We start from the raw sequence: 18937 nt of genomic DNA, 5'->3' as shown, positions 1-18937 counted from the left end.
CAGGTAACATCCCTATGCAAGTTGTAACCTGAGCAGTCCCATGGGCCTTTCTCCTATTTCTGCTGTTTTCTTTCAGGAGCACAATATAATGTAAAATCAGAAATTATTGTTTAAAATAAGTGGTGAAAATATGCATGAACTCACAAAAGCCTGTATAAAATGGTGAAATATCCTGCTATGCATAGTGAAGGTATCAAAACATGCACCATTTAAAACCAGAGCTGCAGTCAGAGTTGGTCGCTTGGAGCCAGCCTTTTCCTTAGGCGGGCACCCATGCTCCCAGCTTGTCACCCACTGCAGCCCCTCTCAGCACTGAGACAGCATTGCTCAGTGGAAGACAGCGATGGCTCTGGTAGCATTAAGGCAGTAGAGCAAGAGGGCAGTTGGGTGGGTCTGGAAGGTTTTGGGGTGCTGTGAGACCAAAGCAGTGCTCCTGCTGCATCCACGCTGCCTCTTCAGAGCCCCAAACATGAGATGTGCTTCACTTCACTGACCACTGTCTCGCTAACCTGGTGTAAACCAGTAGTGGTGCTACTGCCTGAGTATTGCCTGGTGCATTGGGTGGTCAGATATTAGAGGTCATTTCTATCTTTTTTTCTTGTTTTTTAATCTGACCCTGATCTGTCCTGAGCACACTCAGCACTCACTGGCTCCTTCCTTGAAGGCTGGGGTCACTTAACACTTTGATAATGATGTTATTTTGTCATGAGACGGAAGAAAGAAAATAGCAGTAGTGATATATTTAATCTATTTGGATCTGAGTTGGGACTGTCAGGCTGTGTTTTGGTTACCTTTGTCACTAACATCCTGGAATGCCATGCTGTGTAGTAGAACTGTCCTTAAACAATAACCCAGACATTGAATATAACGCATCATGAAAATGTAGTTAATCCATGATGACAGTGGAAGTATGACTGTAGTTACTCCTAAAATTAGCCTTAAATTGTTGTATTTTATCACAAGCAAAAGTCTTTAACTTCAGTAATCAGTTTAAAGTGGAAGAACTTTAAAACTACATGAATAGACTGAGAAGACACAGAACCATATTAATCCCCTGTATTGTTTGTGCACAAATTCTTTAGTCTCTGTTCTCTTTTTTTCCACCAGGATCTGATGTTATTCCCTCAGAATTAATGAGCATTTATCAAGGGACTATTTGTCTGGGTATCTCTTGTACAATATTACTACTTGCATCTTCATTTCTTTGGTAGGCTCATCTACCAGAGTTATGAAGGCGAGAACACATATGCGCAAAGTCTTCACTGTTTTGAAAAGTTTGTTAATAATTAATATTTCCTGTACCCTTTATTTTTCCTGTCTTGATCTGAAATTTGAGCTACTTCGTTTTCCATGTTCCCTGACATCCCATCTACCTCCCTAACCTGTCATATTTCTCTGCTAACAGATGAGAAAACTTTATTTTTTTCACCCTAATGGTAATTATTTAAAATTTTCCATGACCATTTTTGCATTCTTGGAATAAGAGCAACTGTGCTATAAGATACAGTGAAGTGAAGTGAAGTGAAGTGAAGGAGGAAGATGGTGTGATATGGACATCTTACTACCTTACATAATTCTGTGGGAACTGGGATAGACATCCACACATTTATCTTCTGTTTCTTGGGGACTTTGTTTTGTTTTGTCTCTTATAGCAATGGCTCAGCTACATCAGAAGATCTTTTCTGGAAACTGGATGCTCTGCAGATGTTTGTTTTTGACCTTCACTGGCCAGAACCAGAGTTTGCCCACCATTTAGAGCAGAGACTTAAACTCATGGCCACTGACATGATAGAAGCCTGCGTTAAAAGGTACAGTTGAAATCATTAATTAAAAATTGGTAGAGATTTGAAAATTAAGATAGAAGCAGCCATACTGGCTTCTCAGAGGTACATCTGTACCAGAATCCTGTCATAGGAATCAGGGCAACTGTAAAGAGATAGTGACATGTGTGTATTTCTCAGCATCTGGCGATCAGCAATTTGGCTACATGTAGGAAATGCCAAGGAGAATTTCTACATATGTTGTGAATGGACCCTTGGAAGTGAATAAACCAAATCTCTTTTTCATATTTGTGGCAAATATTAACAAATCTCAGAATTCTGCTAGAAGAAATCCTTTTTTCTTTCTGTAAATTTCCCTTCTTCATTACTATATTATTTTTCAGTTAATAATATTACTTACTGGTTTAGACTACTGTCTCTAAGAAATATATTACAAACCAGAGTAAATGGCATTTCTGAATTTATACAATAAACAGAAGAAGGTTATCTGTAAGTCATCCAACTGAAATTGAGTTTTATATTGCTAAGCTTCTAGAGATTATAGAAAACATAGTGCTGTTATTTTCTTGAGACGTATCTTATAATTATGGGTACATTCTTTTAAATTAAGCATAAGTGATCTAAAAAGATGTCTTCCATAGCTTTCAGTACATATCATTGAGTTTAGAAGAAATAACTGTATGCCTAAAAAATTTACAGGGATCTCCTATTAGGTTCTGTGGAAGCCATGATCCCATCTACAGAGAAAGCTCAGTCTGGACATAAAAATACTGATTTTTAAAAAATAAATAAAGAGAAAAATGGGGGAAAAATAAAGAAGGTGTAGACAATTTAATAGTGTCAATCAGAAAATATACAACATTAATAAGGAAGGCTAAAGAAACAGAGAACCTTTAACGTACACTAAGGTTAAATCTGATAACATAGTATTTTGTTATTTTCTGTTAAACATGTTAGGAACAAGGAGAACCTCAGGCTTAGTGTATGAGCCTGTTGCTACAGCTACAGTGATGAAATCATGGTTTAAAAAGGCAGAATAATTTCACAAGTATTTCTATTTGATTTTGGAAGGGGGATGATATAGTAAATTGTATAGAAGTTTAAGCTCTAGCAAAGGAAGATATGAGACAATATCTACTAAGACTGATGTCAGGTAAGCTTACATACATCAGCTCTAAAGAATTTGGCATAGAAGCTCAGTCAACTACAAATATCTAACAAAGCTTAGAAAAATGGTGAAATTTCAGAGGACTGGGACACTACCAGTGTAATCTTAGTCTTAACAACCATAAAAGCAATAGCATTGAGAAACAGTTATATATTGATTATCTTGACTTTGAGCCTGGAAAAAAATGAAAGAATCTTTACACCGGGACTCTTATCAACAGGACTAAAATACAAAAATGTAAATAATTAGTACTAGTTAAAATAATTTCTTGAAAAAATAATCTTTTCAAATTTATCTTATGTCTTTTAAAGATTATGTGGGAAAGGCAATTGTGTTGATATAAATACTTGCATTTCTCCTAGGCAGTAAATCTAATGCCACATGTCATTACCTAAAACTTTGCATCATACAGATTTGACTGTGTGGATTGTCACACACAAAATAGGTTAAAAATGGCTCGCTGCCGGGATCACAACCAGAAGCTGAGAACAGAATTATTAGCACAGAGGCAATACAAAAAGAATTCCTTATGGATCAATTTTTGGTCTGTGATACCAATCCTGACATTTTTACTGCTTGCTTTTGTAGAGAATAAGAATATTCTGCTGGCAATAAATAAGGTTTAATTAATATTAGAGAATTATCCTAGTGTCAATATATAAAACGTATTAATATTTTAGAGTTAATACATGACATACTAGTGTTAATGCACTAATTGTGGTTTGGGGTGGTCAAAGATACTATATATCAGATAACAAAGAAAATTAAATTATATCCGTAGGATGGATTGTATTAGACAGTAGCAACTCAGAAAAGAATGATGGAACTACTCTATTGTAACTCTTACTGTGATATTAATATGATCTGAAAGACTTTTTAAAATGGAAATAGGATCCTTCTGTGCCCATCTTCTTAAAATTTTGTGTCAGTTTCTGGTACCACACTTAAAAATAAGGGTGGAAATAAGGCATTACTTCTATATATATTCTGAACTCTTATAATTTATTGTAGTGACGTTGCCCCTTATTTACACTGATGTGAAAAGAAAACAGGGGGTTTTGTCTTAGGTATCTCCTGATATATCTTACTTTTCAATATAAATATTCATATTTGCTTAATAATAAACTCCTTTTCTTCAATACAATTCTCTTTTCTATTAAAGCCAAAAGATTTTTTTTTAATTATATTTCTTAGAAACAAGTATTTGGTATGATAAACTGCCTTTTAACACTGAAGAGCTGGAAAATGTGGGGTATTTCCATTGCTTTAAATTGTTTAGTCATCATACAAGGAAGCATATTGTTATCTAGTATGCAAGAAGATAATACTTTTATTATTCAACTGAATTAGCTGAAGCAGTGCAGAACCTTGAGATTACCATCAATGCAATCATTTATTGAATGGGTGGATATTCTGCACTTAGAGAATTTTGTTTCTAAGATGCTCTCACATGCATGTACACTGTTAAACCAACATGTTTAGTGAGGTTGATACATTTATACACTGTTGTTCAGAATTACCAGAGAGATTTATGTTATGAATTGTGTTTTAATAAACAGAACAAGAATTGCATTTGAACTCAAGCTGCAAAAGACAAACAAATCAACGGACTTGCGTATCCCTTCTTCTCTGTGTACAATGTTTAATGTTTTAGTTGATGCCAAAAAACAGACAGCTAAACTCTGCATACTGGATGGAGGGCAAGAGGTAAATGGAATTTTGTATGTTTATTCCTATGTTCAGTTAATCTTAAACATCTCACACTTCAGACAGTCCTTAGTAGATTCATTTCAAACTAGCTGAATCTGTCTGTACAGGAGCATGCATAGACTGCCTCCTAGAAGCATCATGCAAGATACAACCCCTCATCTCCCACCAGAGAAGACACAGAGTGCTTCTGTAATTTATTTGCTTTGACCTGTGTCTGTTGAACATTCAGAGGATTTCTTGACTCACAGCCCCTCTAGGAATTTCTCTTAGGTTGCAGCAGAGAAACAGCCCACTTCAGGACTCTTTTATAATAGTAAAATAGAGCCAAGACATTGTGCTTTGGAGCCAGGTTTTAAATGAGTAAGGTTTGTTTTTAAGTGGCTTGTATACCCAGAATTCATGCCTGTATACATGTTGAAAATAGAGAAAAGAAATAATCAAGTAATTTAATGGGATTTTTTTATTTGATTTCCAAGGATGGGAGCCATTTTGGCAGTAGTCTGCTGCCAGAACCTCCACGGTGGAGCACTGATGTGCTTTTGAAGGATATTTAGACTTCACTGACTACTGTCCTTCCCATGTTGTCACTCTCATCAGTGTGAAGTTGAAAAGGGCATACTGTGTAGACACCAACATAAAATTAAAACTGTTCTTTCTGTGATAATGCATGTAATTGTTTAATTTGGAGTGAAGGTAAAAACATTTGTCAGAATTTGACAAGAAAAAGTATGTCTGTTTTGGGCAGTTTCATGTTTACATTATTTGGTCATATTATTTCTGTTGATTTTTTCATTTCTGTGCTGTGCTTTTCATTTTATTGACTCATCTTTTTAAGTTAGCATATTTGATGTAATTGTCTTTTTTTTTTTTCCCCCCCCAATTCAATGAGACATTCATCATTTTCCTGTTCTACTCTGTCATCTTTATTTTTCCTTTTGGTTTTCCATGACATGAGCCAGTTTGCTAGTCAATGGGTAAGTGTGGTTTTTTTTGTTTTTTAACATGTATTTTTGCTTTGGTTAACAGCCACTTTTTTATTTTAAATGGTAATATTGCTTTTCTTGTTAATTTGATAGCCTAGACCTCAGAATTCCTTTACAGCCTCACCTTGCGACAGACTGATCATCAGCTTCTCAATCCTTCTATCCCTGTTCATCCTCTTAAGATGGTTCCAGATGAATTCTTCACTCTTACACTTTTCAGACCCAGTGTCCTGTCTTATCTAGTCACAAAGTTATGGACTCTTTCACCCTCATTGAGGAAAAAAGAGCAGCAGACAACTTGTTTCAGGCTCATCAGAAGTAATCCACAACTAGCAACTCTTTGCCTTAGACTTGTGATGCCATTTCACCTTTTATTGTCCAAGCAGTAACCTGCAAATACACACTTGCCCACCCTTCTCTGGGGACAGGCAATGCCAGTCCCTCCATAAAAACCTGCAGACAAATAGTGTAGACTCATTCTCCACAGTCAAACTGTTCCTCTCACCTGCTCTGGATGACGCCTCCTACATTGGCAGCCAGTCCCCTCAGAGCCAAAGTTGAGCATTCACAGTTACCTTTTGGACCACAGACACTCACCTGATTGTCTTCTGAAATTTTCCCTTTCTCTAGATTTTCAAGCTCCATCATACACCCTTCACAACACCAATACAGAAATACCACACTTGTTCCATGCTAGGTCTAACCATGACCCCAGATGCTCCCAGTGCTTCATTTCAGTGCAAGAGTTTGACAATTTAGCATACCTGTGATGAAATACATACTTCTTTTAAAGTCCCCAAGTTAATCTTCTTCTCAATTCATTCAGTAAGCCAAAGAAGCCTCAAATTTTTCATCTATCAGAAATCATCAGATAATGTGGAAACTTCATTTTAAACTTTGAATTATTGTCTATTAGTTTCTTCCATTGCCAAGTCTCTTTCTGAAGATTAAGAAAAAAATGGCTTTTTGATTGCTTGTAGCAGATATCATAGTTGTTTGAAATGCTTCAAGATTTGTTGGGTAAGATACATCTGGAATCTGACCATTTGTCAAAGCAGGCAGGAGAGCTACACATAACATAAATAGTTGCACTTCTGACTCCTCTAAAGGAGCTCTGGCATTTCAAGGTACTCCTACTTAGCCACTTGGTCTTGAAACCTTTTCCATATTACCTTTCTTTCTCTTGCCCTCTTTCATCTTCATTTTAGTTTTGAACATGGTCCTTTATGCCAGTCAAGTAGAGCACTCCATAAGGCCTGTGTTAAAATTTTTAAAGGGCTGTTCGTTCACCTAAAACTTAACACTGAATATCTACCTGACAGTTTCTAGACCTTCCTCTGCAAGTGATGGAAGGTGTTATTTAATTAGAAGGCTAGACTCAAACATCTCCTTGACTACAGCATGATCTTTTTATTCCCTATATGGAGCTATCAACAGTTGTATATCTTGCTCAAGTAGAGTCAGATGCAGGAAGTTTTCACCCTGACTTATTGGATAGGAGGGAGTTTTCACTTACCTTGTAACTAGGGCATTCTAGTCATGGTTAGCAATCATAGCCACCTTGAGTTTAGAGTTTAAATTTGATTGAATCCCCAGGTTTTTCTACCTTACTTCATGCACTGCTCACCATTTTCCCAAATGTCTGCCAGTTAAGCCCACTCTCATAAAGAGTCACTAAGTCTGCCATTTAGGAGGGAGCTCCCTCCCCTCCTTGCCTTCCAGGTATCATCTTAAAGCTTAAGAGAAGTATGGCATGATTTGGTTACAGGCATGATCAGTACATTGTGTTTAAAGAGAGCTCAGCTGGCTGGATGCCTTCTGCATTCATTGGCAGCTGCCTTACGAGGGTTTAAGAAGCAGGTCCAGGGGAGAATCGCCTTATCTCAGACTAACTGTTGGTGCCTGCAGCCTGCTTCGTGAACAACCAGAATGGCAATTCATGGAGTACAGAGGAAGGGTACAGCAAGACAGCTAAGTAACATACCAGTTGCTGCTATTTCTCAGTTACCTGCTCAGCTTCTTAGTTTCAATGAATGTAATCTTGGGTAGTTGTGCAGTGAGCAGTATCCCACTTCCTCCCTTCCTTAACCAGAAGCCAACAGATGCTACTCCTTTACAGTCCATGGATCCCAAGACAAATGAATAGTATCAGTAAGGGAAACCTTTTCTGTCATACCACATTGAATCCAGAGATTGTTTGGCCTTTGTTATTTGTGTTAAATAGTTTAAAACCTATTAACTTGTAACTTTATGATCTACATGCTGCAGTGTTCTGGCAACATTCACCTTTTTGAGTATGCTGGGTAAGAATCACACAGGAAATACTGCTGGAGACAAGAATCAAATAGAAAATATTTCTGGGGCCACTCTAGGCTGACAGATCATTAGATCCAAGCAGGACCTTAGATCTGAGTCACACCTTATTTGTTGTTTTGTGTAACTGAGCAGCATGAACAGAATAAATGTCATTGGTCCATACTGTTGAGTGCTTCATAGTGGGACGGGTATGGAAGCTATTTTAGTTGCTTCAGAATTCCAGTCTCCCAGTATTCCATCATGTTTATAAAAGAAGAGAGACATTTCAATTTGGGGAAAAATGAGTGATGTGCTATTTCAGGGGAATGTGGCACAGACATTGCTGTAGAAAAACTTAGGGAGAAGTGGGTTTTAATTTGATGAACTTTGTTTCTGAAGCTATTTTGTTTCATGGAATTCAAGGAGAAGACTCATTGAACTGCATAAGTCGTAGAGGATTATAGCTGATTTGACAGTAAAAGTGCAGAGACAATTTAATATGTATGTAATATTGTAATGTTATATGTTGGCAGTATCAATTTCTATTCAGATGACCGTGTGCAATTTATTTTCACAGCCATTCAACCTTAAAACAAATGAAGGAAAGGTAGCTTGAAAATCTTTAAAATAAAAGTAATTAAAAAACTATCTCCAATATTGGAACATAATGAGGTAGAATGGAAAATAAAATTGAATATATTGTAGAAATGAGCAAGTTACAGTTCTCAGCTAACCATCACAGGGTTTAGAAACAAACTCCAAAACCACAAGTGTCAAAAGGTGCTAAAATACTTTGTCTTCTTCCAAATGCTACTAGGATCAAAGAACCACGTTTGGAAGACCGGCTGGATTGTCCACAAAAGACAGTCCTGTTTGGTTACATCTCCTGACACACTTTGCCACTAAGCATAGTTTTCTCCCATGTACCTCCTGCAGCTGCAGCTGTATTTCATATTTTACTGGAAGTTAATCTAGGGCAGATGGAAAAGAGGAGCGCCCTTCAGGGGCCTTGGGATGATGCTGAAAGGCTCTGCAACATGTATTCAAATAATTTAGCTGTGGTAGCTGACTTGTCTAGATTCAGACTCCATGTGGATTGTGATCACATCAGCCAGCAGAGGAGTATAAAGGAATAACTATCCATAAATGTGTTGAAAAATTACGTAGATTTGTCTGCTCTCACTGAGCAAGCTCAACAGAAAGAGGAAAGCTGCAGTCCTATAGGTGCTTATTTCAGGATCATGCATACAACCTTGTCATCTCATACAATTTTATCACAAATTCTACAGCATTTGTCATCTTTTTAAAGCCTGTCTCCTGAAGTCAAATAATCTTCCACAGGGATCTGAAGTTTTGTTTTATCAGGGGTGGCTGTTTTAGTGGAAGTTGGCATTGGGGAGGAGTGGGTTAAAAAATTTATGATCTCATAGTTTGCAAAATAGATCTTGAATAAAAGAAAATTAAAGTCATTTAAAAAATTTTAAATTATTTCTAAATAAATGTCATGATTTTGGAAGCTTGTGATTTTTGAATAATTTGATTGAGTTTTTGTTTTTCTTGGTCACACAGTGAAGTTACTGATTATATTCCATTCCTACAAAATTTATTTGCCATATGGTGAGATTAAAAAAACAAACAAACAAAAAAAGAAAATAGAAAAAGCAAAAAGATAGGAACTCATCTCAGAATATACATAGATCCATTAATTTAATGTGCTGTGGAGACTGCAAACATTTTATGGGAGGGACCTCTGATTTTTCATGGACCATAGGAATATGTATGGTTTTGACATGCATCTGTGGGAGAGTAATCATTTATTGTTTTCAGAGAGTAAGAAGTGATTGCCTTCTAAAGGCTTTGTGAGCAACAGATGTCAGACCGTTTGGGGTGAAGTCCTTAGCATATCAAGAGAATTGGTCAAACATTGATATGATTAGAATAAAATATATCTGGAACTATGGAAAATTCTTTGATGAATTTCTAATACATTCTTTCAGACTTCCAGGATGTCTGCTGATGTTTGTCTGAGACATGTATTCACATTTTCCAAGTGGTTTTAAACTTTAAAGAAATTAAAACCAAAAATTAGAACACTTGGTGTTGGGACTGGGAACAGATACATATGTGCAGGAAACCCACTTCATAGTTTTACTCTTTCTTAATTTAAATACAAGTTTGGTAGGTGTGCTATTTAGAAAATCATTCCTAAGTATATGAAGCACATCAGATTTAATGTTTTGGTTTTTATGGCAACTCTGAGACAGACAAAAAATTGCCTTTGAAAACTTACAGCTCTGAAAACTATTCAGCAGACTGCTGCTAAGTTAGGCTAATGTTTATACTGACCTCAGTACTTTGAGCATTATGCTGTTAGCTGCTCCAAGTAGCCTTGAACTATGAAGATAGGGTTAGTCTTTACAAGTCACATTTTCTGTGAAGTGGCTATTGGGGGCAATCTTTGCTGTCAGATAAATGTTTCTAAAGGAAGAATTACTGTTTAAATTGATGTGCCTCCTTGACAGAATGGGATCCCTAGTTCCTGTTAATTTTAGGAGGGAACTCTGTAGTATTATCTAAAAAGTCTTTCAGATTTATTTTAAAAGCATTTACTTAAAGACACCTTCTTTATGAAAAAGCAAAAGAAAAAGGCTATGAAGAATGAAGTCTGGTTTATTATGCCTTTTATGGCCTATTAATTTGTTACCATCTATTCTGCTTTGTTGATGAAATTTTAATTTTGCCCTTGCTTGAGCATATTGTAAGATTTGTATAAACTGCAGCTCACTGTGCTAACAGAAAGGCTCTTTTAGGATGAACAATTGGACCTCATTTTATTTCTAGAGGACATTTAAAATAACTTATGAATGAGAGTTGTCAGACATGAAATGCTGTATTAATTAAATCTTTTTCTAGTCTTTTTGCTTCTCCAGCTAAACCAACCCTTTAGAAAAAAATACATGGCCACCTTAATTATATAGGAGAAGACAAAAAGTATCCTTCACATTCCTTCGCCTGAATAAGAATAAGAACTCAATTCATCTAAATAATAACCCTATTAGCTGCTTAACTCAACAGTGTACATGGGAAAATTTTCAACACAGAATGTAAGAAAGTGTTGATTGGGTGGATCATTTTCAAGGGTTTGTTCTTCTGATGTTCAAAATGATAATTTTAAGTAAATCTGATCTGGCAGGGTTATCAGCTTTGTACCATTTATGACTTATGACAAAAGTGTGTGTTCATATACATGCTAATGTTTCTTTATCTTTTGAAATACAGCAACAATACCATTCAAAAATAGATGACTTGATTGAAGAAACTGTTAAAGAAATTATTTCACTTCTTGTTTCAAAGGTAAAACTATTTAGATTTTAATTCATAATAAAGCAGAAAATATATCTCTTGAACTTCTGAAATGTCTTTAAATATCACAAGGGATAGTGAGATTGCCGGGATAGCAACATGATTTGTAAATAATAGTCTTGCAAATAATACTGAATTTACAAAATTGAATTTTATAACCTATTAGGTAAACAATTTCTGTGCAAGCTGCTAATCAGAGAAGTTTCTCTTCTGTATGTCTGCTAGCAGCTAGTAGAACTGGTAGGACTTGATTGTGTCAATATCTTAAGTAATAGTATGTTTTATTTTTTGAGTAGTATTTAAATTTTGTATTTAGAGATGGATAACATCCAGAGTGTCAGTGTAAATTTTTTATGAGATTTTGTTCCACAAATCATTTAATGTAAAAATATTGTATACATTGCTATTTCTGGAAATTGACTTTGTAGATTTTTATATTTGAAAAGAAAATATGTTTTGGCATGATATAGAGACTAGGAGAATAAGTGAAGAAAATGTAAACAATGTCTTGTGTTATTGTAACACCTCTACTCCAGCAAAAGTCTTAAGTACTTGATATAAAAGTTTTCATTCCCTAATAGTTTGAAGGACACAGTAAATAATGAGAGAAGAGAAAGATTTTATAAGAAGTTTTGTTATCTCTGCATTGCAACTACCCAGAAATATCCAATTTTCAAAGTAGCAGAAATAAGCCATACATTTACAATTTGTGAGTTAGTGACAAAAAATAAGACTGGTCATATTTTCATCATGCCTTCATTTTCACTTGTCACAGCTTGCTGGCAGGGGGTATTGGGAGCAGGAATCTCTTTTCGTATTGACACCCACCATGCTTGCACAGGAGTTGAAGAGGAAGGCTTTGTAGAATCATTGTAGAAGTTTAAGCAAAATGTGTCCACTTACTGATAGAAACCACACATTTTTTATCTGAAGTTTCTATGTAAGCATAACCACAAATGGTTCAGCTCAACAGTTTTGTTTCATATGATGCCTGTCATCACTCTGAACTAACCTGTCAGTTTATGTTTTTAGTGTTATTGAAGAGGAAGAAAGGGGAATTTAATCAGGGCAAATCAATATTAGAAGTTAAGCCTTTTGTTTATTTTTTTTAAATATCTGAGATTATAGGAGAAAGATAAAAGTCATATTCCTCCTGTATATATGTACAAGAAATTCTGGAGACAACTGCTGTCAATACAGAAGGATTTGCATTATTAGTTATCACATATACTATTACCAGAGGTTGAAATCTTGGAATAGGAAGTATATATTCTGTGTCATTGTCTGATCATTAGAAGCTTAAACAGTTTCTCCTCACTTGAGATGTGAAATGCCAGTGATATCCTGATTGCTTCTATATCAAAGCAGAAAGCCTTTGAGGGTACAGAGGAAGGCTGATGTTTCAGTCTTGGTTTTGGGCAGGAAAATTTCACATCAATGTGCATGATATCCATGTCTGTTCATTTTTTAAATCTAATCTCTATTCACTATTTTTTAGCCTTTGCCTCTGTATTATTTCCTTCATGTTCCAGTGGAATGTTTCAATCATTGTTTTTAGCTGCAAGTCATCTATGAAAATGAAAAAAGTCTTTTCACTTCAGTGAGTCTACGTGGTAGACTATACTGTGCATTTTTTACACAAGCCTTACCAAGCTAAAGCATTTGAGAAATCACAGGAATGACACAAAACAGTGAAACAAAGCACAGTGTGTCTCAGGGTAACCAATTCAGAGAATTTGAGTTATACACAGAAATGCTCTTAGAGCTTCACATGTCCATTCACTGAGATCTCAGAAAACAAGTTTCCAGCTTCATAACTAAGTCTTTCATTTAAATGGACATCCTTAACACTGCAATGCTTTGCGCTCTTCATGTCTCACTTGTATTAGAACCATTTGTTGGCCTCGTGGACACCATGTTGTTTGTGAGATCAGCCCCTTCCATAGTGGATCTTTGCACAATAAGATTTAACACCCTCCTGCAGAAAAAATTCTCGCCAGTCAGATAAAATGACTTCAAGTATGAACAGCAGCTTCTCACAGGCATGCAATGGCAAAGAAGAAAGCTGGTATTTGTCTAATAAAGGGACTGTAATTATACTGTGCATGGGGGGCAGAAACAACTGCCACTCTATCTCGTGATGTGGTTTTATTCCTTGATCAGCACCTACATACTGGTGTCTTAATTAATCACTGTAAATATGACAGGTTAGATTGATAAATGACAAATGTAGTTTTGCACTTGCTCCTGCTCCTTGAACTGTTAAGAGCAGGTCTTATTGTAAAGTGATGATCTCAGTTCCTCTGGAGGTGACACTGTTGTGACACTGTTACAGTGCCCATTAACAGCATGCCAGATGGAATTTTGTTCTGTACTCACACTCATAAAATGATACTCATGGTTGTGGGAATGACTGTGTTGGGAGCAAGGGGTGACTTTTAAAACAATTTTTATATAAAATGGAAAGCAATTCATATCTGTAAAGTAAATGCACACAGATACAACTGACAGATTCTTTTCTGTAATATACCATGAATTACTTGTTCAACATAACATCACAGAGGGACATGACAAAGGGGATTTGTTTGCTTTAAGGCTAATATTAGGGAGCTTAAAGATTAAGGCTATAATTAATGCATTTAATAAGACTTTTTTTTTCAGAAGTAAATTTTGGCAAAAACACCTTTTCATGGTACTTCCTGAGGAGTCACACTACTCAGAGGATTGCAGGTGAAAGTATGAAGGAGAAGAACCATATTAAACCAGAGACTTAGTCCATACATTTTCTTGTCCCTTCTTAGACATGTAGTAGCACTTCAACAGCATGTACTACTGGCAGAAAACTCTGTACTATTAAATTGTTGGGTGAAATCAGAGCTGGGTTTCTATTCAGTATCAAAGAGAAGAGAAACATGACATTGAGATCACCACCTTTAACAATTGTGCTCCATCATCTTTGAAGCTGTGATCTTAGGAACTGTACTCCTAGGAAGTAACATGTGTTTTCTACCCAAAATACATCCTGGATACACATACTCCTCTATTTATCCACATATTCTGGAGTCAGCAAAGTGGTGTTGGGTAGCAGGCCCACATCAGGAGAATTTTTGGGTTAGGTTTCTATTTCTGCAGTGGTTCAATGATTTCCATTACTTCTATTGATAGGTGAAGCTGTGAAAAGAATGTTGTCCTTGATTTAAGCACTTTGTGGCATGGTGAAAGTGACCAAATTTACAGTTTGCATTGCCCTGCTGAAAAACATCTGAGGAAGACAAACTCACATTCCCATTCCAAATATTTAATTTTCATATTGTGCATTTAGATTTCCTCTGTGCTTTTCCTCCAGGTTGTTTCAGTGTTAGAAGGTGTGCTGTCTAAATTGTCAAGATACGATGAAGGCACTTTCTTCTCATCATTAGTTTCATTCACTGTAAGTGTTGGGATTCACAGTGGTTCTCTTCTTCTTTCTGTGCATAATTCTGAAATTGTATGCAATCTGTAGTAATAAGCACTTACTGTGTGTTGTTTTAATTTTCTAAAGGTGAAAGCAGCTGCAAAATATGTTGACGTTCCTGTAAGTACAACCCTTTTAATTTTTTTTTCTCGTGTTCATAAAAATTCAAAAAATAGTTTTGTTAGCTCACATTTTTTATTGTTGACATTTTGCTTTCCTACAGAGATTCATTACAGCTTTACACAGAGTATTTAAACAGCCACTGCAGCCCTTAGAGGGCATTTCATTTCCCTCAAGCAATGAGTAACTCTCAAAGCAAAGCTTAGAAAGGTTATTCTCAATGTACTTTTTCAGTTGTGGAAGAGTGAGGATTGTAACTTAGATACTCTTCTGTAGGGATGTTTCTGTCATTTGGCTAAATTGTTCAAATATACAGGATAAGCAACAAGTAAAAGCATCATACTTGAATATCCATTATGTATTGATTTCTTACTTCAGGATCTAATCTTGTTTATTTAATCTCTTGCTTGCTAAATCTCTATTTGATTTACCATAGCTTATACAATGTTTGTGTAGCACAGATAAAAACTAAAAAGGATAGCTGTTGGAGCTCTTTTATACATAACGGCAAAATTGAGCTATAGCAATATCTTTATTAGAGTATCATAGTAGATCTTTTTAAAAAAGCAAGGAAGAAGTTATCAAATATTGTCATTATTATTGTCAGTAAATATCCTTTGTTCTCTCACAAGTCTGTGTTCTCATCCCTTTTTGATGGGATTCTAAAACAATCTTATTTTCAATGCATAGCAAAAACATGACTAAAATTATTATTTGAATGGCCTTACAAAAAATAAAATTACAAATCTAGAAGAATGCTGGATATGCTAGACTGAATGGGGGCCAAAAATCCTTTCAGCAGTTCTATACTTAAAAATATAATTCTTGCAAGCTTAAATTAAATACTAAAAAGGAAAAATACCTGTTTCTGGAATTTGATATTTTGCTATCTTTATCTTTGTTTTATTCATAAGATAGCAAATTATAACATTTCTGTTTGGATTATGTTTTCAGAATTTTTTTCACATTTAGTTACATGTGGATCTCTTGTTGAATTTTATAAATGCTCTTGTGTTTTATAAGAAATCAAAGAAAGTAGGCCCAATCCTGCATTCAAAGGAATGACTTCATATCCAGTTAATTTTAATAGCTGCTGTTCATACATTGCACTGTAGAGCTGCCCCAGAAGTTCCTTGGCGAGGCACTTGACTCAAAAGCCTAAAGAAAAACATTACTGAACAAACTACAAATTAATTGACTTATTTCAGGTAACATGAAAAACTCTCCAAAGTACATAGAATATCTGTGAGAAAGAGATGTAATCTTTTACCATTGGCCTGATACGTTGATGTTGAAGTTTACAATAAAGATGAGACTGGAAAATACCTTTGTCATAAGCTCGGGGGAGTATTGTGAGTCAGATCACACAGGGATACACTGCTCTGGAGAGAGGGGAAGGCAGATCAGGGAGGTGGTTGCTGGAGCCCCGTTGGCTTTCTCACATTCGTTGGATGGTGTCACTTGGTCTGAAGAGATGACCAGATCATAGACATGGATCCTATCAGGATCCTTGCATTTTTACAGCCCCTTTACTTTTCAGCTATCTCACATACCTCTTCCACAGCTAAAGATGGGAACTGGACTACAGCACTGCAGTTGTAAACTACAGGTGCAAACTGTACTTTCAAGGAGGCTATGGATCTGACCAAGGAAACATATTCCAAATTCTGGAGGATGTTTTTCCTGGATTAAAGAAGTTTGATAGTCTGGGGTTTGGTTTTGATTCTTCACATTCTTCCCCTTGTTGTGAAAATGCAGTTGAGGCCGAGAAGAGATGTTACTGTCACAACTGACAGCAAGTGTCCTGTCTGAATAGGAGCTAAAATCAGTGGTTGTGGAAGACACAAATTGCAACTGCAAAAGGAGGCTGTAAGTCATCACATTACAAGGTCATCTCCTGGGCTCATATCTGAAGTGAGAAGTGGAGAGGGGGGTGGCACAGGGTGAGGAATTTACACTGAGCTCTTGGTCATGTGATGGTAACCTAGCAAACCTGCACGGAATCTAATTAAATGCCTCGTATGGCTGTATTTTGAACTGATAAGGTTTAAAATTTCTTGTGTGAAAGTGACTTAAAGCTGAGAGTAGGCTCGCTCATTTGATATAATTGCAAGTATGTGGAAAATTGCACTTTGTTAGATGGCTGCATTGTGCCCCCGTGCCCCACCTCCATTCACAGATTTCACGGGGTTGTCTTAGCGCTGTCCTTAGGATCCCTGAAACAGAGCTGTTAATCACTTGGTGGATCTTGGAAAGAAGGAAGTTGGTGGAGCAAAAGGTCTTTGGAGTTTTTTGGAGTATATGAATTCAACAGAATTTTTGATCTTTGATTACCAGGCTCAATATTTGGCAAAGAGAGAAAAATATGATGGTTTATAGTGAAATAAGAAGAAACGAACTGGACAAAAGAGGTGTTACAAGAAAATGAAGGTAGTACTGAGCACAGAATCACAGAATCATCAAGGTTGGAAAAGACCTTGAAGATCATCTAGCCTAGCAATTAACATAACACTGACAGTTCTTAACTACATCATATCCCTAAGCGTTATGTCTTTTGCAACTTTTAAATGCAACTTTTAAACACCTCCAGAGATGGGGACTCCACCACTGCCCTGGGCAGCCCATTCCAACACCTAACAACCCGTTCTGTAAAGACGTGCTTCATAGTAGCAGAATGTTTTAGAGAGGATGAGAAGTAAAGGGGATAAAAAAGTTAAAAGGTAAATAAAAATAGAAATAATAAAGGATTCAAAGAGGACATTCTTAGATTAATCTTGGTCATTTTGAGGAAAAGGTTATTGAAGATGCACACTTTCCAGAAGGCATCCCTCAACTTCTCGGGACCATGATGGGAAATGTAGACACAGACTTGCAGTTCATTTGGCAGATATGTTTGTAAAAATGTTGCTATTTACCCTTCCATTCATTAATCTTGCCAGAGAATTATGAATAACTTCATCCAAAAAAAGAGTTTAATCCTTTTTTTTTTTTTTCTTTAACCTGTTTAGGAAAACATTCAACATAAGTCTCCATTTTTCAGAATGCCCTTTAGGAAGTGAAGCGTGCACAGTCACAAGGAGCTCCCATTGCTTTTCCCAGCCATTGTGTATAAGGGCTATATGATCACTGTGTATGTTTTGGTAATTGAAACACCAACAGAAATACTAGGAACAGTGCAAAATAACATAGAATAAGAAGAATAACAACATTGATGGCTTATGATATCCTAAAAATCTAGTTGTTGTGCTCTTTTTGTTGGTAATTGTCACAGTACACTAGGCTCTGAAGTGAAAGAAATTATGACTGCTGTTCACATGAAAGAAACCAAATGTTCAGAGGAAAATAACACAAACATTACAAAGATAAGTAGTGCATAAAGAATGCAGTTTTTTCTCTTATTAATGCTATGTTTTGATGTTTGGGAAATCAGGAGATGATTTAGGTTACTTTTTTTTGAAAAAACAACTCACCCAAATGCTCTATAACTCTTTGTTAGTTTCTCTTAAAACACAAGCAATCCTTAGGAGATGTAGAAGTACAACCTGTCTAGGGTTTTTTTTTTTTTCTTTTTTTTTAATATTCTGTTCACAAAGCCAGTTAATTAATGAGAATAGGGAAAGAATGTAGTAGAATTGAGGGAAAAAAAATGTATATTGTTAATCTCAAATTATTATTATTCGTCAATCATGTAGATAATTTCATTGTGTTCAGTTTCTCATCATGTAAGTCAGTTTTGCACACAAATAATTGTGTCTCTAGCTGGTCATTTCTACAGACATTTGCCTCATTTACAAATATAACCAGAGCAATTACTCATACAAATTGAGCATCCAGTTACATGCATATGTATATACTGCTTTTTGTTCAGAAAGGTATGTTTAAATCCCTTTGTAGGAGCCAGTAATCTATGCCAGTCATTTAGAGGCCACAGAAGGAACCTAATCCTCCCTCACTTCATGTAGGCCACCTGTCATACCAAGTGTAGAGAGGCCATTTGAAGGACCCAGGGCTGACAGCAGTGCACAGCTCACACAATGCCAGTCCTCTCGCTCCACTCTTGCCT

General features: G+C 36.1%; 1 protein-coding gene across 18 annotated transcripts in view; it reads left to right on the top strand.

Annotated features, from left to right (window-relative positions):
• The window catches only part of CADPS2 (calcium dependent secretion activator 2), a 252497-nt gene that overhangs the window by 205262 nt on the left and 28298 nt on the right, over positions 1-18937 (top strand). For 12 of the 18 annotated variants that reach the window (XM_026868446.1, XM_026868436.1, XM_026868441.1 and 9 more), the window contains 5 exons: positions 1653-1808; positions 4509-4656; positions 11217-11291; positions 14647-14730; positions 14842-14874. In XM_026868446.1, coding sequence (XP_026724247.1) covers positions 1653-1808; positions 4509-4656; positions 11217-11291; positions 14647-14730; positions 14842-14874 — 496 coding nt within the window. Of the gene's footprint in view, positions 1-1652; positions 1809-4508; positions 4657-5618; positions 5634-11216; positions 11292-14646; positions 14731-14841; positions 14875-18937 lie in introns of all 18 variants that reach the window. The other 6 variants (XM_026868444.1, XM_026868431.1, XM_026868447.1 and 3 more) reach the window with 1 other exon arrangement.

The sequence above is a fragment of the Athene cunicularia genome (assembly GCF_003259725.1).
Source record: "Athene cunicularia isolate RWA chromosome 1 unlocalized genomic scaffold, athCun1 chr1_part2, whole genome shotgun sequence".
NCBI classification, from domain to species: Eukaryota; Metazoa; Chordata; class Aves; order Strigiformes; family Strigidae; genus Athene; species Athene cunicularia.
The sequence above is the reverse complement of the archived record's forward strand: the minus strand, read 5'-3'. Positions and strand labels throughout refer to the sequence as shown.